At 61.3% G+C, this 23,925-nt stretch overlaps 1 protein-coding gene across 2 annotated transcripts; it reads left to right on the top strand.

The window, feature by feature from the left end:
* The first annotated feature begins 44 nt into the window (after positions 1 to 44).
* On the top strand, positions 45 to 23,522 carry NPDC1 (neural proliferation, differentiation and control 1). Of its 2 annotated transcripts, none has more exons than XM_080402261.1 (9): positions 45 to 226; positions 14,626 to 14,757; positions 20,801 to 20,908; positions 21,038 to 21,217; positions 21,344 to 21,410; positions 21,829 to 21,913; positions 22,069 to 22,148; positions 22,248 to 22,319; positions 23,281 to 23,522. In XM_080402261.1, the coding sequence occupies exons 1-9, from the start codon at positions 133 to 135 to the stop codon at positions 23,297 to 23,299; spliced, it is 837 nt and encodes a 278-aa protein (XP_080258387.1). In that variant the 5' UTR covers positions 45 to 132; the 3' UTR covers positions 23,300 to 23,522. The 2 variants fall into 2 exon arrangements, with proteins under 2 accessions (XP_080258387.1, XP_080258386.1); XM_080402260.1 differs by having other exon boundaries at positions 47 to 226; positions 22,248 to 22,344.
* Positions 23,523 to 23,925: the final 403 nt, after the last annotated feature.

Raw genomic sequence — 23,925 nt, 5'->3', positions numbered from 1 at the left:
GCAGGAGGGGCGGGGCTTGGCGGGGGCGGGGCCCGGGGCGGGGCGGGGCCGGCCCGGTGGGCCCCGCCCCGCGCTCCCGCCGCCGCCGCCCGCAGCCGCCGCGGCCCCCAGGCCCGCCCGCGCCGGGGGAGGATGGTGGCGGCCCGGGGAGCTGCCGCCCGCCGCGGAGCGCTGCTGCTGCTGCTCGCCGCCCTCGGGGCCAGCCGCCTGCGCCTCGCCCGTGCCGGTGAGTCCCTGTGTGGCCCCCCGCCGTGCTCCCTCGTGTCGGTGGTTCCCCCTCCCCCGCGGAGCACCGCGGATGCTCGTGGTCCCTTCCCGGGGGACCCGTGTGGCCCCTCCCACGGCGAACCCGGTGCGGTTGCCCCCACCCCCGCGAGGGCTCAGCATCCGGGGGTGCCCAGGCTGCCAGCGCCCGGGAGGGGGCGGCGGGTCCCTTCACCACACCTCGCCTGGCGTGTGTGTCGTCCCCCCCCATCTCCCCCAGCCTCCGCGGGGCTCCGGGGAGCTGCCGTGGGTAGGGGCCGCGCAGCATCCTTCTCCCGGGCGGCGTGGACCACGCATCCCCACAGCCTGACAGCCAGGTGGGAAATGGCCCATGGGCCCCCCCCATCCCCGCAGCCGCACGGGGTGTCTCCCACCCCAGGCAGGCCCCGCAGCGCTCCCGGGGGCGGGCAGCGCCGCACCATCGCCCTCCCGCCTGCGGCTGCGGGCAGCGCCCCGACAGCGATGTGGGGTGCCACAGGGCACCCCCAGAGACGGGGCCCGATCCTGGAGCCGGGGTGAGCACAGCTGGCCTGGTGGGAGTGGCCCTCCGGTGTGGCCCTCGTCAAGCACCTTTACAGGGGGGGAATTAAAAACAAAAGCACCAAAACAAACGAAATAAAAAAAATAAAAGCTGCTGTGGTGGCTGATCCATCGTTGGGAGCTGCCGGGTGGCTGTGCCAGTGCCAGGCCAGCAGCGCCCTGTTTGCTCACCTGCCCGGCATTGCTCCCCTGGGGAGCAGCAGCATCGCGCCGTGGGGCTGGGTCCGTGACGTGGGGCTGAGTCCATGATGGAGGCATTTCTCCTCTCTCCTGGGGCAGAAAAAATGCGTGGCTTTCATTTGCCACCCAGCAGCACCGCCTTCGGCCTTCTTTCTCTTTTCTTAAGGGTTGTTTTCGGGGTTTAGGGTTTGGTTTTGATGCGTTTCTTTCTTTTTTTTTTTTTTTTTCCTAAGTTTTGGGGGATAGGTTAGTGCATTTCGCCTCCCGGTGGGTTTGGCACTGGATGTGCGCTGAGCCCCCTCGCTCTGTGCCTGCTGCCGGAGTGCACAGTATGCTACAACAGGCATATAACCACCCCCCCTCCGAAACCCCCAGCCGCCCCCCAGCTTTGCTGCCTGCAGGGAAACCGGGGGGTGGACTGCCCGGTTCTGCCCGCACCAGTGGGACAGTGCGGTGGCCCTGCCAGAGGGACGGTGTGTCTCTGGGCAGGTGCTTTCCAGCTCACTGGCCGCAGCATTGTTTGCGGATCTGATATTGTTCTCCCTGCTCTGGCTCACCGGCGAGGTGGATGCCGGGCAGGCAGCCTGCCATCAGCCGGCTACGGTGCAGCCTTGCCGTGCTCCTGCCTGCTCTAAGGCAGGGTGAGAAGGTGCAATATTTATTTTTTTTTTAAATCTCCCAGTGGTTCAAAACATCTGGGTCTTTCCGTGCTGGGGGGGCTGGAAGTGGAGGTGGGGATACTCCTGCGCTCTCCATGCATGTTGAGGCCAGGGTGGCCCAGCCAGGGGTGCTGGTGACGCAGGCTGCGATGGGAGGAAGGAGATCTGGGCGGCTCCGATGTGGCCACCAGCGATCCGGCATAATCTCTGCTGCCTCTGAATTTCAGGGGTTGGGGCAGGATAAGCTGGCCTGGCAGTGCTGCTGGGGAGGGACCCCTTTAGGAGCTGCTCAAGGTGGCTGTACCTGGTGGGCTGTTGCAGGGGGGTGGTAGCAGTTTCCCCTTCCCTTCCCCTCTCTTCCCAGCTCTGGGGGGCTGCCGGAGCTGAAGCAAACACGAGGGGTCTCACTCGCTGGCAGCAGCCTGCTGCAGCAGCTGGGTCATCGCACGCTCTTGGCATAAGCCGGGTTGGGATTTTCAGCTCAAACTTTTTCGCCCAGGCAAAAGCTGGGATGGTTTCTTTGCACTGCACAATGATGCCATGGTCGTACCACCTGGAAATGTCGACCGCAACATCGCGTCGCTGGGAGGTCGGGTTTGTGCAGCCTGTGGCAGTAGGGAGCTCTGGGCTGGTTTCTCCTGGGGATGGCTGGCATGGCCAGGGTACTTGGAGGAGCATCCCTGGGATGCTGCGCAGGGAAATGAGTCACCGTCCCATCCCCACAACCTTCCGCCCTAAGTATGGCAGGGCAGAGGAAACACTGGCTGTTTCTTCCTATTTTATAATTTCCCTTCCTGTATGGATGGGGTAGAGCTGGGCTTTCTCTGGGGACAGCTTCAAGGTGGAGGTGGCAGGGCCAGGGCAGCTCCTGCTCTGTGGCGTACCAGTATAGCTGGCTCTTGGCAAGGAGACAGCTGGGGGAGAAGGTCCTGGACCATCTTCCTCATGTCCTCCTGCCTCTGCAGCTTCAGCAAAGCTTTTGCAAGCGGGGGCTGGCATCTGCTCCTCACCTTCATCAGCTGGTGCCACAAGCCATGAAATAGATACCATCTCCCAGGGCGCAGTGGCACGTGGCATGGTGACATCCTTGTCTTGCTGGGGGCCTGATCTGAGCTGGAGGAAGGACACCCGCTGGCTTTGGCAGGATTACAGCTGTGGTTTAGTTTTGGTTGGGGCTCCTTAGTTGTGTTTTTTACCCACGTGCCTCTATCCAGCACACCGCCTTTGGGCAGAAACACTGCCTCACCTCGTTTTCTGGCTGCATTTCCTGGAGCGTTAGCGAGAGTCGGACTTCTCACCCCTTCTTGAGTAATTTGGTTGCCAGATTTCATCTATTATTATTATTATTATAAATTAAAAAAAAAAGATTTTCCAAATGGGATGACAGGCAAGAACGTTTTTTTTAATAAACCTGAAAACCCCGGCTTCTCTGCTGCAGCCAGCACTTTACATCAGAAACATCCAGAGAAGCTGTTCAGCAAAAAACGAGTGGTCCTTTCTAGTCCAAGTGACCTATTTGGCCACATGTGAACTCCCAGCATCTCGCTGCCTTTCTTCCTCGTGCTGCTTCTCAGGGATGCAGGTTGGGGGCACAGATGCCGGTGCTGATACCAGCTGCCCCAGCTCTGTGGTTGCACAGGGACTTCTCAAGGTCCAAAGCTGGGCATGGCAAGGTAGGAGGCACCTCCTAGAAAGTCCTCAGCTCATCCTGCAGTGGGATTGTCCATCTCTTGGCTTTTAATTTGCCCGCTTTGTAATCACTGCACTGAGGAGGGAGCCACGGCAGGGTCAGGGCACGCAGCAGGCTGTCCCTGGGACCATCATCCTGAATGCTGAGGCCGGAGCAGCTCCAAGCCCCTCTTGCGAGCATTGCAGTGGTGCCTGGTGCTGTGCCCATGGCACTTGCAAGGGACTGGCTGCCCTGTCGAGCTTCCCAGGGGTCTGCCCAGCAGGTGAGCAGAGGGTGGTCCCCAAGCCCCCCAGCACTGCGCGGGTTGGTTTGCAGAAAGCAGGTATTTCTAGCTCCAGCTTTTTCTTGAGACACAGCGAAGGCTGTCTGAGTGCCCCTGGTAGCAGTGGCAGCAGTAGGCAATGGTCCTGCTCAGCAGCGTGCAGCCACCCCATCCCTTAAATCCCCCCTGCAGCTGTACGTCGGGGTGTCCTGTGCCACACCGATGCCCACCAAGTGTTTGCCGAATGGCAACCGGGGTGCCGCTCCCCTGGGAGCTGCGTGTTGTTCCCGAGTTTAATTTTCTGCACGATTTTATACTTGGAGATAGCATTCCCCCCATGTTCTCTGGGATTACGCTTACTCGGCTGGCTCCCACCACAAGAAATGAGCCCTGGTGGGTAGGCGAGGTGTGTGGGAGGTGGGGATGTGGTGCATGGGCATCCCACGGGGCTCCATGGGTCGGTACCTGCACCAGGGACTCGAGCAGGGCTCCAGCTGCAGGTCTGGGGAGGGGGAACAGATGGGAAGAGGCTCCTGATGTCCATGATCCCAGTTCCCAACCCCATCATCATCAAGGAAGAGTTTATGAAGAGATGTGGTGAAGTCCCTCCTCTCCTTTCACTGCAGCTTGCTGGGGACCCACAGACATGTGCGCCCCAGCTGTGCCCTGTGAGTGCCAGTGCGGGGAGAGCTGGAGCTCGAGGTGGGGAGACCATGGTCCCAGAGCCTGGGAGGTGCTGTGGTCACGCTGTGCGAGGTCAGGCCTTTTGGATCTGCAATTTCCCTGGCAGCTCCAGGCGCAGGTTTGGAATCCGCAGGCAGTCCCAAGGGTCTGGAGCAGGACCCTGTCCCACAGAGCCACCCCGTGCCCCAGGGACCCCCCAATTCCCAGGGCACCTGGGTCCTTCCCACAACGCAAAAGGGAATATGAGTCTGGGACGTTTGCCTGAAATGGCTCTTCTGGGCCACGGGGGTATTAAGGGAGGTAATCGGCTTAGCGGTGCTGCACGCTTACGGAGGGGCGCTGGGGACAGGAGGGGTGACAGTGTGATGGGGCACTGGGGATGGGGAGGTTGATGGTGCTGGGGGCTAGAGGGGTGATGGGGATGTTGGGATAGGAGGGGTGCCAGGGATAGCAGAGGTGCCAGGCGTAGGAGTGGTGACGGTGTGGCAGGGACGATGGGGACAGGAGGGGTCATGGGGTGGACACTGTGCTGGGGACGGGAGGGGAGATAGCAAGGTGGGGACACTGGGAACAGAAAGGTTGATGGGGAGTGCTGAGGACAGGAGGTGTGATGGGGGTGCCAGGACTGTAGGGGTGACAGGGTGGCATCTTCCCAGGTGTGAGGTGCTGGGTCCCCAGGCGCTGGGGACAGGAGCTGCTATCAGTCCCATCCCTGCATGGATTCCATAAACATGGTGCCCAAATGCTTCGTCCCCATGGGGGGCTCTGGGTCTGATCCCCGATGAGGGCAGTGGCTCCCCTGGGACTGCTGCCCCCCAGACCCCAGGGCATGGCCCCAACACTGCTGCCAGTGCTGGGGCATCTCCCTCCCATGTCTGGGCTTTACCGACTGCTGCTGCCACGGGGGTGACCAGAGCACCAAATGGTGGCAACAGGCCTATAATTAGCTGCTTCATGAGCTAACGATAATTGCAACGGGAAGAAAGTGGCCGCTAAGTGCCTGGAGTGTGCTTTGAATTGGAGGAAGGAAACGCAGCTGGAGCAGGTTCTGGTCCTGCCTTTTCCCATCCTGGAGCACCAGAGCCCCGTGGGCTGACAACTGCCCATCCTAACCAGTGCGCTGTGGCGTATTGCTGGGGTCTCTGCTGCATGGATTGTGGGGGGCAAAGCCTTTGTGGAAGGGAGGCTTGCTCATTGGTGGGCAAATCCATCACTTCAGGTGGCTGACACGAGAGGTGACATGTCAGCTGGCGTGCTGGCAGGGGCCCTGGCTTGTCGCAGCACGAGGGTCCCCCCGGGTTCCTGGCCCTGTTCCCTTCCTATAGAAAGGAGATGGTGATAGAGGCGGAGGGCAAAAAGTGGGGAAGGCACCGCTCTCTCTCTCCGCGCTTGTAGCACCCATGGGTGCTGCCTGGGGCTGGCTGGGGGTCTGCAGAGGAGCGCTCCTGGGGAGTGGGCACCTCTCACGTGTGAGAGAAGCAGCTCTGCCCTGGGGAGCTCATTGTCTCACATCTGTCATGGATTATTTCCCAGCCACCCACTAAGCCAGGAGAGAGGGCAGCCCCAGTAAGCTGCCAGTAATGTGACCCATCCTGTGGGTGTAATTCTTGGCTGCCTGGCTGGAGAGGAGAGGATTTCCCTGAGCCGGACCCCTCCTATGGGGGATACAACCCAAAAGAAATCTTCAGGTCCAGCTGTTTCGGCACTGTCCGTAGCCCTTTTCCAGGAGCCCCAGGATGTAGCTGTGCATCCCATGGGTTCCCCGTTTTCTGGGCTCAGTTTATGGGCTCTCTGCCCCAGTGGGACGCGATGTCCCACAGATTTTTATTGCAAGTGGTGGCTGAGTCAGCATGGGTGCAGCCATGGGTGCCACCCAAGTGGGGTGGGGTGATGCAGCCCCTGCTTTTCTGCCTACCTCTCACCTTGAGCGTCGCTGGGACATGAGCTGCCCACCCAGGGGTGCCCACTCACGAGCTGTTGGAAAGCCATAAAGGTTGGCCCCTATAGCCCCCGGCACCTGCTGATAAGTGGCTGTGTCCCCAAGCCCCGTTTCAGGGTGACGGGCTGGTGGGAGCACTGAGGCTGGTACCAGGCACAGGGTGGGTGGTGGGGGCAGGATGAACAGACTGCCCACCCTGAGCGAATCTGTGTGTGCTGCTGCTGCCGCCTCCAAGCTGCCCGAGGGTGTTTAATCAGCAAAATCATGCTGGTGCATCTCCACCAAAGGCTGCAAAATGTCTCCAGTGGCGTAGGACGCAGCAAGATGTGGGAGGGCTTTGGCTTTGCCGGAGAGCATCTGGCCCTGGTGGGCGCAGTGATGCTTTGCTGGGGAGCTGCCGCTTCGGGATTTTCTTTCCAGCCCAGCACTGGGAGCATGCAGCTGCTCACAGATGGCTGAGCTTGCTGGCACAGCCGTGCCAGTCCTTGGCCTGGCAGCTCCTTGGGTGTGTGGCTGGGAGGCTGTCCTCTCCCACCTCCCCTCCAGCAGCAGTGTCTCTGTGGGAGAGCTCGCAGAGCTCTGCTCTGCTGTGGCTCACCGGGCAGTGGGTGCCTGGGCAGACAGAGGTGGGTGCTGCTCTGCTGACCAGTCGGTACCTGGTCAGTGCCAGGACAGAGCTGGACCTGAGCACTTCCCTTGAAGCTGCTCAGGGCTTTGGGTGGGTCCATGCTCAGAGCAGAGCTGTAATACCCCCTGCGCTGCCGGGCACAGCCCGCCCTTGGTGTGGGAACAACAGCGACAGCAGTGCTAGGGCTGTCCATCCTCTGTGATGCCGGCACAGCAGGGGTCTGGCACCGTGCGGCACTGCCCACTGGGATGGCCCAGAGCACCGCAGGGATGCAAGGAGGGTCCCCCTCGCTGGTAGAGCCACTGTGCTGTACACCCAGCGTTAGCCCACTGTGCCCATGTGGGGCCAGCCTCGCTAACATACTTGCAGCCCCACCACCAACTGTTTTGCCTGTCTGGTGGTGCCAAACCTTGGAGCCCAGCCAGTTAAAAGGAATTAAAAAAATCCCAGTCTCTGCCTCTGCCCCAGCCCCAGCGGGCTCTGGGCAGATACGAAGCCCATTGGTATTTGCTTGAGCAAAACCTGATAAACAAGACCAAAAGTGGGTGGTTCGAGCTGAGAAAAACAGGCAGGTGCTTTTTGGCATGGGGTGGCATTGGGGACAGCCTAGGTTCCCTGGTGTGGGTGGGTGCACACCCAGCTGAGCCGGGGCCAGTGATGCAGAGCCAGCAGCAGGATTGGGTGGGCAGCCCCAGGGAGATGGCACATGGCAACTGGTTTTCCTGGTTTTTGGTGGTTTTTTTTTTCTTTTAATTATTTCTTCTCTTCCTGAATATCTGAAGCAAAGTACTCGTGGCTGGAGACGTCCCTGGCACTGTGGGGTCACGCCGGCATGGCCGGGGATGCAGTGTGTCATCCCCCTGCATGCGGCACAGCCCTGAGTAGTTGGAAGGGGACAGTGAGCCGGGGCTGGGGGCAGCAGCACCCAGGGGTGGCTGGCTGGGGAACTAGGGGTGCTCTCACTCAGCTCACTGCATCCTCTGCTGCTTCCTGGCTTTGCCAGTCCCTGCTAGGGTCTGGAGCTGTGGTTTGCCAGAGCTGTTTCTATCCATCCAGGTGCCATCTCCCCTTCCCGCTGCTCCCATCAATCCAGCTCCTCTTCCCCTGGCATGCCACACAGGTTGCCATAGCAGGGAACAGGGATTTTTTCTGGCCGGTTAAGGAGTTTGAGTAGCAATGACACAAAATCCCACTCCCTCAGCCTGGCAGGAGGAGGCTGCCTGGTGCTCCCCCTTTCCCCAGCCCAGGATCGCAGGAGCAACTTGAGATGTTGCAGTGCTTGTAGATGGGATCTATCTGCTCCAGAGCAGAGATGGGCTCTGGGGTAATGCTGGCAGTTGAGGAGGTGAAGTAGAGGTTGCCAAGGGTTTGGCGTCCCCCCACCTCTGGGGAAGCCTGACTCAGCCCCTCCTGGCCTTCTGTTTTCCCCCTTGGCATTGAACCTGGAGGGGGACAAGGCTCTGGGAACCCATCATGATGGTCTCAGGGCTGCGGCAGGCAGCTGCCCTCAGCCTGGACGTCGTCTCCTCTGCCATGCAGCCTTGCTGCTTCCATGAGCCCCTGCCTGCCCTGCACTCGCTTTGTCTCTTTGTGGCACCGGCTGCACATCGCGCTGCCTGTGCTGCCTGTACACCCGGGCTCCTGCGCGGGCAGCCCTGCCCACAGCACCTGCCAGGGCTGGTGGCTCGAAAGCAGCCGGCAGTGGTATTTCACCCGGGTGCCCACCATGGTGGCATCTTCTGTCATTCCTGGTTGGGGATGTTGCCAGCAGGATGGTCCCCTCAGTGGGAGCATGGTGCAGCTGGGGTGTTTGTTGTGCGGGCAGGGGGGACACTGCCAAGGGGTCCCTGTGGGGGTACGTCTGTCCCCCAGCCTGCAGTGCAGGCTGCTGGCACTGTCCCCTGGCCATGATATAACCCACGCTGGGGACCATCTCTGCTGGCGTGCATTATCAGCTGGGTCAGACCTTGGCGCCTGCCTGGCTGCACCAGAAAAGCTGGAAGCCAGAATGTGAGCCCCGGTGGCCGGAGGGACGGGAAGCCTGGTGGCACGTGGCCTTTGCCTGAACAAAGCTGCTGAAGCAAAAAAGCAAACAAGCACTTTCAGCTGCAAAGTGCTCTCCAGTGGGCCAGCACATGCCGGTGCTGCCGCAGGAGGGGGTGGCAGGGGTGGCCGGGCTGTGTGGCTGTGTCGCATCCTCCGTCCCCAGGAGCAGCGTGTCGTGGCCAGTGTCCTCCTGCGCCCAGTCTGCCAGGGTGGGTGTTTGCGGAGAGCCCTGCTCTGCCACCTCGGCGTGCGGGAGGGGTCTCCGTCTGCTGCTGCTGCATTTTCGGGGGCAGGAGCACGGCGGTGACGTTAGCGGCTGCAGGCAGCGGCAGGGCTCCCACGGGGGCTGCCGGCGTGGTGGCAGAGCCACGCTGGCCAAGGCCGTGGTGCCAGCAGCTGTGCCCGGTGAGGGGGCATTGCTCCTAGGCGTGTGGCTGTGCCTGAAGCCCAGCTCCCTTCCACCTGCCTTCAGGTGCAAGAAGCAGCCGGGCAGGGGGATGCAGCTGGGTCGCGGAGCCTGGCAGGGCTGGGGGCTGCTGCCATGGCTCTGTCCCACAGACAGTGTGTGTCTCCAGTGGCTCTGTCCCACAGCTGGTGTGTGTCTCCCGTGGTCAGCATATGCCAGGGAGCAGTGCCAGCAACTGGGTCACCTGCCCGGGTGACCCCAAGCATCCATCCCAGCTTTTGCTGTGTTACTGTGGCCACTGGCAGTCGAGGCAGTGGCCGCCCAGCTCACCCCCAGGGCTGTGTCCCTGGGCATAGGGGGAGTGGAGCTGGGGTGTTCGGGGGTCTTAGCCCCCCCTGCTACTGCTGGACAGGACCACTGCCCCAGGGAAGCTGTGGGGCTGAGAGAAGTGAGACCTCAGGGGCTGGGCTGTGGTGTGGGGCAGCTCGGCTGGCTGCCAGCCTGCCCACCCGGGGCCAGCTCCAGCCCTCCGGAGCCAGGAGCAATTTGCAGAGTCGGGAGGAGAGCCCCGGAGGGTACCAGGTCACAGAAGTGCTGGGAGGGCAGGCAGGCTGCAGGCGGGTCCCACAGCAGGTCCCACATCACCTGGCTGGAGGAGGAGGAGCAGTGACCTTGGAGCGTAGCTGGCAGGCACAGCACCGCTGTGGGGCCCGGGCTGCCGCCGCTGCCGGCAATCTGCCATGCCCTTGGCCCTAGTCATCCCTCAGCTGCAGACGTGTGCCAGCGTGGGAAGGCTCAACGTGACAGCAGAGACCTGCACCCCTGTTCCCCAGCACCCCGCTATTCCCCTGTGCCTGGTGTGGTCCCATGCCCTGGCTCAGTGGCTGGCCCCCACCAAGGGCTGTGTCTCGCTCCTGCAGACCCCCATGGCCCCAGGCAGGCTGCTCCGGTGGGGTCTGTGCCTGTTCGCTGCGGTGATGCCCGATGGGCTTTGCCACGTCACGCCGCTGGCACTGGGGCCCCGTCAGCCCGGAGGCTGGGTGTTGGCACTGCCGGTGCACAGAGCGTAAGCGCTCGGACCAGCTCTCAGTGCTAATTAATTATCCTCTTACGTTAACTTTTATCTCTCTATCTGCGGCAGTGACACAGCCGGGCAGTTCCTGCCCTCCCAGGCACCCGGACATCCTCCCTGATTGTATTTTTGTTTCCTTTTCACCTGTAAGTTTTGGCACGAGTGTTGAAAAACTGCTTCACCCAGGGCTGTGACTACCAGCAGCTCTGTGCCCTGCCTGGCCATGGCAAGACACTGCTGGACCCTACGGCGTTGAGGGGGGCACAGCGGGCACCCCCCATTGCAGGCATTGGGCTGCCTCAAGACCCATCGCTGGTGCCCAGCACGGCTGTCCCCAGGATGGGTCCTTGGGGCTGGGGGTGTTGTGACAGCTGAGCTTCCCCACCAGCATAACCCACCTGGGGGGCATGCACACACCTTCGAGCTCACACGCCAGCATTTCCTCCTGTGCCCAGGGCTGTTCCCGCTCACACGCATCCCCAGCTTGTGCTCACCTGCTCTTTGTCCTCACGTGCCAGCTGCACTGTCCTGCTTGCCCACTGGCCTTGGGCTCAGCTCCTGCCTGGGGGGAGCCACCCTGCCTCCTCCAGCGCCAGCAGCTTGCCCCAGCCCAAAGCCCACTTCAGTGGCCTACCTGAGGTTGTGCTGGGCTGGCCTCGCTGCCCACCTGCGCAGGAGGTTTGCACCGTGGCAGCTGTGGTGACAGCAGTTGGATGAAACATTCCCCTCCTCCAGAGCCTCCCCAGCACGTCTGGGCAGCAGCATCCCATATGTTATTGCATATTCTTCTGGCTTTGCCTTACAGCTGGTTTTCACTGCCCTGCTGTGTCTCTGTCCCCTAGGACCAGCCCAGGTCCCTCTTCTCTCTCCCACCCATGGCCAGGCCATCCCTCCCACCCCAGCAGAGCAAGCCATGCTGGGCTACACCAGTGCCAAGCAGGGGGCATGGTTGGGGGGCAATCTCAAATTCTCCCAGGCTCTACAGCAGCCCCACAGGAGCAGGGGCAAGATGCAGGGGCTGCAGCCTGCAAGCTGGCACTGGTACAGGTGGGCAGCATGGCTGTGCCACAGCCACTGCCAGGGTGGAAAGAGGACCTCCATGCTGTGCCAACACCAGCACCCACCTTGGGTTGGGTGCACGGGAGGGGGGAACCCACAGCCAGGGCTGGGGAGGAGTCAGGTGTAGCCTGAAACAGGAGCTAGACCCTGCCACCTGCCTGTTGGAGCACTGGCCCAGGGTGGCACTGGCCACCTTGGGCACATGTGGGTGTGCAGGGCTGGGAGGGGTGGCAGATAGCCCCCCAGCATGGCAGCAGTTGGGGTCTGCTTCCGTTGTTAGGAGAGATGCTCCTGGGTCCTGGCACACATGGTGCGCAGTACCTGGTGTAGCACAGAGGTGCCCACTCCCACCAGCACAGCCAGGGAGCAGCTGCTGGGCTGGGAGAGTAGCAAAGCCCCTGCAGGGTGCCTACACCGTGATATCTGCTCGCTAACCACCAATTGATTACACACGGGGAGCTTAATTAGATCAGTGCCGGCCTGTCTCATTCCTAATCCTAGCCCGTGACAGCTGGGCTAGCACAGCTCGTTCCTCAAACAGAGATAAGAACCTTTTATGTATTCCAGGCTGGGGCTTATTTAACCAGTTGCTGGGCTCTGGCTCAGGGCTGTCCCCATCACCCCTCCTACTGCCCCGAGGGGGCTCTGAGGGTCCTGCCAGGTTCTGCTGGTGCTGGGTGGCCCAAGTGCCAGGTGACCCACACTGGGGTGGCTTCCTCCCACCAGTGAGCAGCTTTTGGCAGCACCCGTTTTGAGGGGATGTGTTCCCAGGGGTCTGTGGCACAGGTGAGGAGCCCTGTGGGGATGTGGCATGTCCCCACCCCTGGGGCTTCGAAGTGCCAAAGCCTCCTGCCCCGGAGCAGCCATGTGTTTTGGTTGTTTTGTGATTATTTTTTTTTTTAGACAAAGTAGCCTTGAGAGCGAGCCCAGGGCAGGCAAAGCAGGCAACTGAGTCCAATTTCTGTGTTTAAATGCCTGATTATTTTCCCATTAAGCATTAATTCTCCCCCAGCCGCCTGGCTGAGCCCCGGATCATCTCTAGGGAGCAAACCCAGCTCCTGCAGGCGTGGTGGTCTCTGCTCCCCATCCCGAGCAAATCCCATCCAGGCTGCTGTACCGGGCATGGGGTTCAGCCAACACTAATTGCTGCCGTAATCGGAGCTGCCAGAAAACCCTGCCTGCAAGAGAAACCACTGCAGCAAGGCAGCTCTGCCCTTCTTTGGCACTGTCTGCCACAGGGTGATGCACGCAGTGCCCCATGGGGTGCAGTGCCAAAGGGTCTAGGGGCTATTGGTAGGTTGCACCTGCTGGTGAGCGGTTTAATGGAGAAATAGGGCTGTGCAGAGGGGGATTTGTTGGGGGTGGCATCCTGCTCAGCATCCTGCATGTGTTGCTTTGGGGTGGCATCCCATGCTTGTTGCTTTGGGGCGGCATCCCCCTCAGCACGTGCACCCTCGCTGGGGAGCAGAGCTGCTGCGGTCATCCTGGAGCTTTCTGTCCTGGTGGCTCCATCCTGTGCCTGGACTCTCCGCCGTGCCATGCCTGGGCCCTGCAGTGGCTGCCCACTTCGCCCCCAGCGTGCTGCAGGGGTGGGGATGCTCGGGAAAGCCACTGAAGTTGGGGTGCCCTTTCTCGTGGGGTGTTTGGTGTTGTGCCAGGGCTGCCCCCGGTGTTGCCATTCCCCAGGGCACAGAGACAGGCAGACAGCGGGCGCTTTGCCAGTGGTGGTGTCGTGGGCAGGCAAGGGCTGACGGGGACGGCTCCGGGAGCGTGGGACGGTGCTGGGAGCTGGCTCCTGCCATGACTCATCGCCAGGTCGGGGCGGCCAGGCCTGGCCCTGTTCCCGGTGACAGCCCCGTGGAGGTGCTTCCCTGCCTGCTGCTGCCTGCAGAAAAAAATACCGGCATGGCTGTGCTGGTGAAGGGCAGGGCTAGGACAGCTGTGTGCTGCACCCCCATCCAGCTGCGCCCCCCCCCATCCAGCTGTGCCCAGCCCAGGACACAGGTGCGCTGAGGGAGTGGTACCCGGCTCTGCACTGCCACCGGCTCACCAGCGAGGGATGTCCGTGCTTGTGCCACAGCGGTGCCAGCAGTGTCACCATCCCTGGCAGTGGTTTCTGCTGCTGTCGCTAAGAGCTGGGACCCTGGAGTGTCCCTGCAGCCCCGTGCCGCAGGTGAGACCTGTGTGCTGGCCTTACATGTTGCTGCCCCAGCTGGTCACGGTTCCTCTCATCTCTGCATGTGGTTTGCCACCATCACCTGGTCCCAGGACTCAGCTTTGCTTAGGACCTGAAGACTTTATGTAGGACCTGGAGACTTTGTGTTCTCCCAGGAGGTCCCACTGGCTTGAGCCAGGCTGGGGTAAAGAACTGGAGCTGTTCCTGGCCATGGCAGCACTGCCATGGTGTCTTGGGTCCAGATGGGGTGAGAGCATGGGGGGGCTTCTGCCTGTCCCCAGGTAGTGGAGAAATCCCCAGGTCTGACATGGAAACAAGATGCCCCATAAGGCTGCAAGAGAGTTTTGGACCATGGTGCGTTGCTGGGGGCGGGCTGGGTCCCACCAGTTTTCCCTGTCGCAATGTCAAAGGGATGGAAACTGAAGCTGCTGCTGCCTGTGATGACTTGTTACAGCTGTACTGAAGCTTTGAGGGGGGCTTGGTTTGGGTTTTTTGTTTGACAGCTACCACGCGAGCATTGTTGGTTGGATTTCAGCTGGCAGCCTGCTCAGCCACTGCCTGTGTGGTACCAGCAGGGGCTGGAGACTCTTGTCGCTGGCAGCTCTGTGGGACTCAGGGTGTCCTGGAGCACCCCAGGGCTTGGGGTGTCCAAGGGGACAGTGGTACCCTGGGGCTCTGAGTCCCATGCGGGAGGATGGGCACTGCCTGCTCTTCTCTGCAGGCAGCAAACTGCCTTGCACAGGTCACAAAATCATAGAATATCTTGGGTTGGAAGGGATCCATAAAGATCATTAAGTCTAGCTCCCGGGTCATTAGAGCCCGTACTTGATTGCGGTCAGTAATGGCTTTGCAAAGGCAAAGGGGAGCCAAGGGGCAGCTCTGGTGAAGCACATCCGTACCTGTTAATTGCGGCAGGAGCTGCCTGGGGCAGCTGGGTCCCACACCAGTTGGCCACAGACAAACCCGGGGGCACATTTGACCCCTCTCTTCCTTCTGACCTGTTTTCTCCCATCCCCACAGCAGCCTCGTGTCCCCGGAGCCTGGACTGTGTCCTACAGCGCCGGGAGTTCTGCCCACCGGGGTCGGGTGCCTGCGGTCCCTGCCTGCCCACCTTCCAGGAGGACGACCACGGGCGATGCGTCCAGAAGCAGCGTAGGTGCACCCACCCTGCAGTGCTCCCTTCTGCAACCCCTTGCCCTGCCCTGCCTGCAAACCTGCCCTGTGCACCTGTACAACTCCAGGAGGTTCCCATGCCTCGGGGCAGCCCCTCACCCCAGCAGCGCCTCTGCTCCCCATCCTGTGGCTTCTCCTCTCCGTGGCAGCTGTATCCCTGTGGGGACAGCAGCAGTGCTCCCTCTCACCCCAAGCCCTGGCTGGCTGCAGTTGTGGGGTGTTTTGGGGGCTGGTGGAGAGCACATGGGTCCAACACCGCTCCCTGTGCATCCTCCTGCAGCTGTGTCAGCGACTACATGTGCCACCGGGCCCTGCCAGCACCCAAGGGTGCCCAGGAGCCCAGGGATGGGGGGGGATCTGGGTGGCTGCCAGGGCACTCTGGGGTCTGCCTGGCTGCTCTGGGGCAGGGGCTTTTTGGAGCAGGGGATGTGGCAGAGCCTCAGGCTTTGCAGGAGCAGGGTAACAGCTTTCAGTGCATGGAGCTGCAACTTGTGCGGACCCCGGGGCCAAGGCAAAAATGTACCCGGGGCTGAGCTATGCGTCTTTGGGATTTCAATACCTGGTTCCCATTGGTTTGAGATGGTGGGCTGCAGCTGGGGGCTGTCATCTCACCCTCTGGTGATGCCCAGCATTAATACTGGAAGGGTTGGAGTCAGTAGCACCAGGTAGGAGCCCTGCCTGGCTGTGCGTGAGGGCACCGAGGGCTGTGCTGGGTGTTATTCCCCTGCTCCTTTCCCAAGGGACCTGTGGGGCTGTGGCAGCCTGGGTGGCTGCACTCTGGCAGTGGGCAGAGAGACAGGCAGAGCATCCCTGGGGAGCAGCAGCCCATGGTCACCTGTGTCACCCTGCACAGGGCTCTCCCCCCTGCTGCTGCGGTGCATGGAGGAGTCCTCTGGGTTTTTGGGAGGGTTGCTTTCTGTTCTGGTTCCTGTGTCTTGGGCATGTTTGGGGTCCCACTGGGGTGCAGCCAGAGCTGCCCTTTGCCTGTGGCTCAGCCCATGGTTTGCAGCAGGCGGGCACATGGGGGAAGAGCAGAGCCCATCATGTCCTTTGTGCCACTAGCCTCCCAGCAGGAGGATCACCCCTTAAATCAGAGGGGGAGATCCCCAAAGCAGGGCCCTGACTCTGCTCAGGCCTTTGGCACTCGGGCAGAGGGGCCAGGCTGTGCTGAAATGGGAGCAATGGCTGTGGGGGAAAAGAGAGGGGATGGCACAGGGATGGGGTCCAGGCTTGGTGTCTGGCAGCGAGCAGGGGTCCAAGGGGCAGATGCGCCCTCCCACAGGCTCCGCATCCATGGGTACCAAATGGCTTTAACAGTTATTTGTGGTTTATTTTTTAATGTGCAGTCTTAGGAGCAAATTCCCCTCTTGGAAGGGCTGCACATGCGCTGGCATCTCCATAGCAACCTCACTCTGTGCTGGCTTCAGCAGGGAGATGTGGCCACAGTAGCATCCTTGCCCAGCTTCAGCAGAGAGATGTGGGGCTGTGGCAGCATCCTCTGCTGGCTTCTCTGGGACTGTAGTAGTGTCCTCTCCCAGCTTTCTCAGAGAAATACAGGACCACAGTAGCTTCCTCCAAGAGGATGCTGGTAGGATGGAGACCATCCCAGGGTCTCTCCCAGCCCTGTCCTGTTGTCTCAAGCAATGCCACCAGCTTTTGGCAGCAAAAATGTGGGTACAGGGGGAAAAAAGGGAGATCCCCTCCCAAATCCTCTGTTTTAGCATGCAAGGGAACGGTCACATCCTGAGGATGCCCATCTCCTTTTGGCAGGAAGGCACCAACTTTTTCCATGGGTGCTTTTACACCCTGCCTGTACCTTGGTCTGGCAACAGCACCCAGCCGCCCAGTGCCACCAGGCAAGCCTGTGAGGATGCAGAGGGGCTGCAATAGCTGCATTTTGGGGTGATGCAATGCAAACAGGAGGGGCTGCCATGGCTCGAGGATGCCTAACCCTTTAAAGGGGCTGGCTGCCCACGCAGCTGCGTGGGCAGCCCCTTTAAAGGGTTAGGCATCCTCGAGCCGCTTGCGACTGCTGGTGACGCCGATTGATCCTGGGATCCCAGCTGCTGCCGCCACGCCATCCCAGTGATTGGTTGCAGCTCCTGGCAGGAGCTTGGGCAAGAGCCGGGGCTCCTCTCCTTCAGCATACCTGTGCGTGCAGGCAGGCACCGATAGCAGCTTTTTGGGGTGAAAAGCAGCATTTTGGGGTCTCAGGAGGGCAATGCATGTGAGTGGCGTGTTCCTGCCATTGGTGACGGCGTGCATGGGTGTCTCAGCGTACTCAGCACAGCACCATGACAAAGGTGAGAAAGGATGCGCGGGACCTCGTGACACGGTGTATCCCGCAGCCGCTTCAGCTGGGCAGGCAGCTGGCTGCCTGCACCTTGCTGGTGCTGCCTGCAAAGGGGTCAGAGCTCCCAGAATGCTGCCAGCACCACGGTACTGCTTACTGTTTGAATGTGCCGTGATGGATTTGCATGATGTGGTTGGAGCTGGTGTGTCCCATCCCTGCTCCCACTTGACCCCACCAGCACAGAGCCAGGGCTGAGCCCCGCTGGGCTGCGGGAGGTGCTTTGGGAGGAGGGGGAAAAGGGGGTCCCGGCTGACAGACCTGGGGGTTCCCCCTTCCCCACTTGCTGTGCTGCCAGCAGCCAGGAGGGCATCAGCTATCCTGGGGCAGGCCTCTAGAAATAAGTGGATTTGTAGGAATTTTGTGCCCTCCTGTGGAGACTGTCAACATCAAGTTTCCTCCGCCCAGGGCAGAAGCCACACATGTCCCTTCTTGCTCCCTGCTTTCCCCAAACCCGTCCGGATAACTGACGAGACCCCTGAGTGCGTCCCAGGGTTGAGCCCTGAAGACCTTGGCAAGGGGAAAGCCCCAGGGAAGGGTTGGGTAGGGAGAGTGGCGAGGCTGGGATGCTGTGTGCCAGCCTGGCCGTGCCCTCCCTGCTGCAGGCAAGTGATGGGATCTACCATGAGAGGGCACCCGTGCCCTGTGCAAGCGCTGTGTGCGCTCTGCATGCTCTGTGCACTCCCTGCATGCACCCTGTGCACCCCCTGCATGCACCCTGTGCATACCCTGCATGCACCGTGCACCCCCTGCATACCCCCTGTGCACCCCCTGCATGCACCGTGCACCCCCTGCATACCCCCTGCATGCACCCTGTGCATACCCTGCATACCCCCTCTGCATACCCTGCATGCACCCTCTGCGCCCTGTGCCCACCCTGCATGCACCCTGTGCACCCCCTGCATACCCCCTGTGCATACCCTGCATGCACCCTGCGCACCCCCTGCATACCCCCTGCACACCCCCTGGATGCACCCTGTGCATACCCTGCATACCCCCTGTGCATACCCCCTGCATGCACCCTGTGCACCCCCTGCATACCCCCTGCATGCACCCTGTGCATACCCTGCATACCCCCTCTGCATACCCTGCATGCACCCTCTGTGCCCTGTGCCCACCCTGCATGCACCCTGTGCGTACCCTGCATACCCTCTGTGCATGCCCTGTGCATACCCTGCATGCATGCTCCATGACCTGTGCATACCCTGCATAACCCCTGTGCATGTGTGCATACCCTGCATGCACCCTCCGTGCCCTGTGCACGCCCTGCATGCACCATCTGTGCCCTGTGCACGCCCTGCACGTACCCTGTGCATACACTCTGTGCACCCTCTGTGCCCTGTGCATGCCCTGTGCATACCCTGCATGCACCCAGTGCCTGCCCAGCATGCCCAACTCCTTGCAGCAGGGCTGGGGAGACCTCTGGGAGGCCCCCATCTCTGCTCCTCTTGTAGCCAGAGCCTGGTGCAGCCAGGCAGACACTGGGCGCCAGCCCCAGCCCTCTGTTCCCTGCGGAGCAGCCCTGGGCCAGCATTTCACCCTCCCACGGTGCCCGGCAGGCACCAGCCATCGGTGCCAGGCTGCTTCTCCACCACAAATGTTGCAGGGTGGCAGATGTGGCATCACTGGGGGAAGTCTCAGCTGCCAAACAAAACAGGTGTGTGTGGGGGGGGTTTAGCTGCTGGAAGGGAACTTGGTGATAAAGCTGGTTCATGCAGGTGAGGGGCACAGCCCAGGCGCTGCCAGCAATGCTGGAGACCACAAACACCACAGCAGCCTCGGTTTTCCTTGTGCCGCTTCACACAGCGGGAGGCTCAGAGTGACCTGGGAGCTGCTTTTGCTGCTTTTCCAAGTTTTTTTTTCCCTTTTCCAGCCACATCACATTCATCCTCCTGAAGTGCTGGCTGTTGCTGCTGCATTTGCCCAAGGCCAAGGGGTGTCAGGCCAGGGCTGGGCCATGAGCCCCGTTGGTGGCAGTGCCAGTGCAGCCGGGTTCCCTCAGGCAGATCTGTCCCCTAGGTCCCATGAGAATGGGGACAAGCCTTTTACTGTGTGCAGTGGGGAGCTAAAGCCAGGCTGCCCCACGGGGCACAGGGCTGTCACATGGTCCCATTCCAGCTCCCCTGCCCATTGGGAGAGCCTGGCTCTGTGCTGGCACCTCGGCACGGTGGCACTCACCCGTCAGGCATGGCATGGGTGGCACAGCCCCAAACCTGGCACCGTGTGGCCATGGCGCTGCTTTGCAAATCACTTTGGGGGTGGAAATAACAGGGTGCAAAAAGCTGGGGAAGCCTGGGGCTCGTGGGGTGCTCCAGCTCCTGCCAAGGATGGGACGCTGGGGCATGGTTCAGGGAGCCAGGGGACACAGGGGACATTGGGACAGTGGCTCTTTCAGCACTTGTTTAAAGCAAGAGTGTCCCCCTTTTAAACTGGTTTTTGGCTGTGTGGCTCTGAGTCATGGGGCAGCTGAGCAGCCTTTGTGCCCAGCTCCAGAGGGAATTGGGGTTTATTTCCAAACACTGGGAGCGAGGACAGATTCCAGAGGAGCTGTAATTGTTATAACCTTGAATTATCTGGGAACCAAGCTGCCAGTACCACCTCGCCTTTGTATGTTTTGATTTAAGTCTCCAGGGCTCCCCGCTGGAGACAGCCTGAATAGGGCAGCACCAGCACCGGGCAGAGGGAGCAGGGATGGGGATGTCTCCTGCCTTTGAAGTTGAGTTTAATCCTGTTAAAAGCAGAGTGGTGAGCTCAGAGCTTGACTCTGCTCCGCGAGCCTGAGGACAGCAGCTCCGCTCCTACTCCATGCTGTCACCCCGTGGGTGGGCACTCCCAGACCAGGGTGGGGGTCCTGCCAGTGCTCCACGTCCCCCGCGTGCACCGTGCTAGGGCATGGGCTGGAGCAGTCACCCACAAAATGCCCAGGCAGCTCCTGTTACATGATGGTCCTCACTGCATGGGACATCCTGACCTCCCCCCCAAAGGGGCCGCATCCTGCCAGGTGCTGGGCAGAAACTGGCCCCTCGGCTGGAGCAAGGGTTCCCACCAGCTCCTGAACAGCCCCAGATGAGTCCTCTTCTGGGGTTGCTTGCAGCCCCCTGGGCTATACAGGACAATTTGGGGTGAAAACCAGTGTTCAGGTGTCCCCTGCCTGCTCTTGAAATGGCCCTGCTGCCCACAGTGGGTCTGCGGGTCGCCCTGCCGGAGCTGCCCCTCACACCCCACAGCAGTGGGGCAGCTGTGGGGTGTCTCTCCTAGTCTAGCTCATGTCCCTCCTCACCCAGGGCCATTGTGTGGCCCCTGGTGCAGGGACGTGGGGCAGGTCCTGAGCAGCGGGTGCTGGCAGCCTGCCTGCTCCCGCAGGGCTCTGCAGGACCTGCTGGCTCTGGCATGGGGGTGGCTGCAGCTGCTGTTGCTCCTGCAGCCTCCAACATCTGTGGGGTAGGAAGCATCCCAAAAGTGGCAAACTCTCATGCAGATCCCAGGTCTTGGCTTTGGGACCGCCAGTATGCTGGAGGGCTGCATCTGAGTAGTCCTGGGCTCCAAACCACCTGCGTTTGCTCATGGTGGGATATGAGCCCCTTCCTGGGAGGATGCTGGCTCCAGCCCTGGGGCTGGGCACGCGGCCACATCCTGGGGTACCCATCTCACTCCTGCTTTCTCCTGGTGCAGGGTGGACGTCTGTTTCCAGCTTGGAGAAAGAAATCGATTTTCTGGTGGATGTACTGGCCAGGCAAGAGGCTTCTCGCCCCCACCCACAGCAGGATGGCAAGCCCAGGAGTAAGTGCCTGCTCCCTGCTCCCACTGCTCTCTGTGGCGGTGCCGGGGACCCTGCAGCAGCCACCCTCTGCACCCCAGGCTGGTTTGCCCTCTGGAGCTATCCGAGTGTTGCTCTGCCTTCTCCTGCAGCCACCGTGGTCCCTGCTGGCAGCAGACAGCATATGGCCAGCGGGCTGAGAGAGGGACTTCTGCAGCGGGGTCCCACCAGCAGCAAGGCAGCTGCCACCCTCCTCACCTCCACCACCGCCACGGTCCAGAAGTACCCGGTGGAGGCATCCCCTATCCCTTCAAATGACGATGTGGTGCTCGGTGAGACCCTGGGGACAGGCGGCTTGTGGGAGGGGGTTTGCTGTCCTCTCCAAGGAAGCATGGGCTGGTGGCACCATGCTGCCAGGCTCACCCACTGTCCCTTTGTGTCCCATTCCACCTCTGCAGGGCTGATCGTGGTGTGCACAGTGGCTGGGGTCTCGGCGCTGATTGTGGCTGCAATCTGCTGGTGCATGTAAGCCGGGGACTGCTGGTGCCAGCTAGTCCCTCACTGTCCCTATGCCTGGGGGACCTTGTTCCTTGGGGGGGGATGGGTGTTGGAGGAGAGGCAATAGCTGCCCTTGCCAGTCCCCCTGCAAGTATGGCCTCTGGTGGTCGTGGCTAGAGGACAGCGGTGGGACACCTCTGTGCCAGACACAGGCTCCTGGGAGCAGGTGGCACCTGGTTTGGACATCGCTAGTGGTGCTGAGTGCTGTCACCTCCGGCGCGTTGGTGCCTCATGCCCAGGCCCCGTGGGATGGAGGTGGCTCTGCCAGGGGGTGCCAGCCCATCGTGGGTGCCATCACAGGGAACAGGAATGTGGGTGGGAGGACTGACCTCCTGGCGGGTCGCTGGCTCCTGTGGCTCCTGATGACCACTCTCCTCCCTGGCAGACTGCAGAAGGAGGTCAGGCTGGCACAGAAAGCAGACTACTCGGCACAGCGAGCAGCTAGCCCCCTGCCCTACGACAAGATCTCGGTAAGGCAGCCATGTCTCTCCTTGTGGGGTGTTTGGTGCTCGGGCCATGTGTGTGCTTTGCTTCAGGGGCTTCCAACATGGTGGGGGACACCCTCCGTCCAGGCTGGAGGATTTCTGGAGCCCAGCCTCCACCGCTGTCCTTGCTTTCTCCACAGCCTGGGGACAAGACGCTGGCTCAGAGCGCCCAGATGTACCACTACCAGCACCAAAAGCAGCAGATGCTCTCCATGGAGAAGTAAGCAGACCCGGTCGCTGGTCCATGCCCTGCCATTAACTGGGGTGCCATTAATCATGCCCTTGGATTTCACCCCCTCTTTGCATCCTCTCCCCCCAGGCATAAAGAGGAGCCCAAGCTGCCGGACTCGGCATCGTCCGACGAAGAGAATGAGGATGGAGACTTTACTGTGTACGAGTGCCCCGGGCTGGCTCCGGTACGGTGGGTGCAGGGTGGCTGGTGGGACCCTGTGCATGCAGGATGGGACCTAACACATGCCTGGGACGTGCAGTTTCTCACGAGGAGGCTTTTCAATATGCCCTTCATCAAACCCCTCTGTCCCATGTGCCCCGGCCACGTCCCGCTGGAGCTCTGCAGTGGGCAGGAGCGGGTGCCCTGGCATGGGTGACCTGGCGCAGGGCTTTTCCCTGGGAATGTTTCCCCATGGCCCCAGGAGCAGAGAACCAGAGCAGCCTTTGGCAGACCCAGCCGGCCATCCCTGTGGTGCCAGGAATATGGTCACCTCTCGCTCCTGGGCACTGGGACCAGGAGGCTCATCCTAGTGCCTCCCCAGCACCTGGACCAGGGACCTGTTAGCCCTCAAAGCCAGGGGGGACTTTCCTGGCTGGCAGGGGACCCCAGGGAAGGGCAGCTCCTAACAGCCCTGGGTACAAAGAGCACAAAGAGACCCAAAAGGAGTCTTTCACATGATAATGGCTGCGGAGCCCAGCCATCAGAGCCCAGATTAAGGGTCATCATTAGGTCTTTACAGGCCCATTAAAGGGCACTTGATGGCAGGCATGCAGTCGGGGCGAGGAACCCCATTCCTGCCAGCCAGGCTGGGGGTCCCATCCTGGTGTCCCCAGCCAGGCTGGGGGGGTCCCATCTCAGCCGGGACCATGGATTTTACACATCATCGCCCCATCCCAACATCCCTGGCTGCTCCTGGCAGGGAGGCATGACCTTTCTAGGGGTGATGGCAGGGTCCCGGTGTGTGTCACCCCAAGCCAGCCTACGAGGTGCCCCCCCATTCTCCATCCTCCCTGCTGGGCTGGGGTTCAGACCCCTTGGGACGGGGTGGTTCAACCCCCATCTGCTTTCTGACTTCCTGCCTTTTCCTTCCCCCCCAATCCCACTCCCTCCGCCGCCGCAGACTGGAGAAATGGAAGTGAGGAACCCGCTGTTTGATGACTCCTCCTTACACCCCTCCAACCCCAAGACGCACCAGTAACAACCCTCCTCTCCTCCGCCCGAGCTCGCTACAGACTGTATGCCCAACGCCGAAGCCTGGTGGGGCGGCCGCGCCGGAGGGGCACCTGCAGCCAGGCAAAGGGGCACAGACCCCACTCTGCCAGACTGTTCGACGCCTGCCCAATAAACACCCACTAACAGCTATGGGAGGGGGGGATCGCCCCCCGTTTCCAGCGTCCTTGTCCTCTTTGCTGCTGTGATTGCGTCCCTGCCTTGCTCTTCGCTCACTGCTCTCGGGGACACGCCAGCCCCACGGGGGGGTTTGCCACTGCTTGGCACAGAAACTGGGGGGCACAGTGGTGTCTCTTTGCATTTGGCTTTGAGGACGGGGCTGCTGCCCTGGCTGTGGCTGGGCTGATGTGACAGCAGCTGGGAAAGGGCTTGGAGAGAGGGTCAGAGAGCGGGAGAGGGGCCAGGGGCATCTAGGCATGCTCGTGTCTCCAGGGGAAGGTGTCAGGGCTGCCAGCCTGCCCAGAGCCCCTCTGCTAGGGATGGAGGCTCTCCCTGCAGTGGGGTGGAATTGATAGAGGCTCTGATGCCTGGTCTG

The sequence above is a fragment of the Falco punctatus genome, assembly GCF_963210335.1.
Source record: "Falco punctatus genome assembly, chromosome: 9".
NCBI classification, from domain to species: Eukaryota; Metazoa; Chordata; class Aves; order Falconiformes; family Falconidae; genus Falco; species Falco punctatus.
This window is presented reverse-complemented; position numbering and strand designations above follow the sequence as displayed.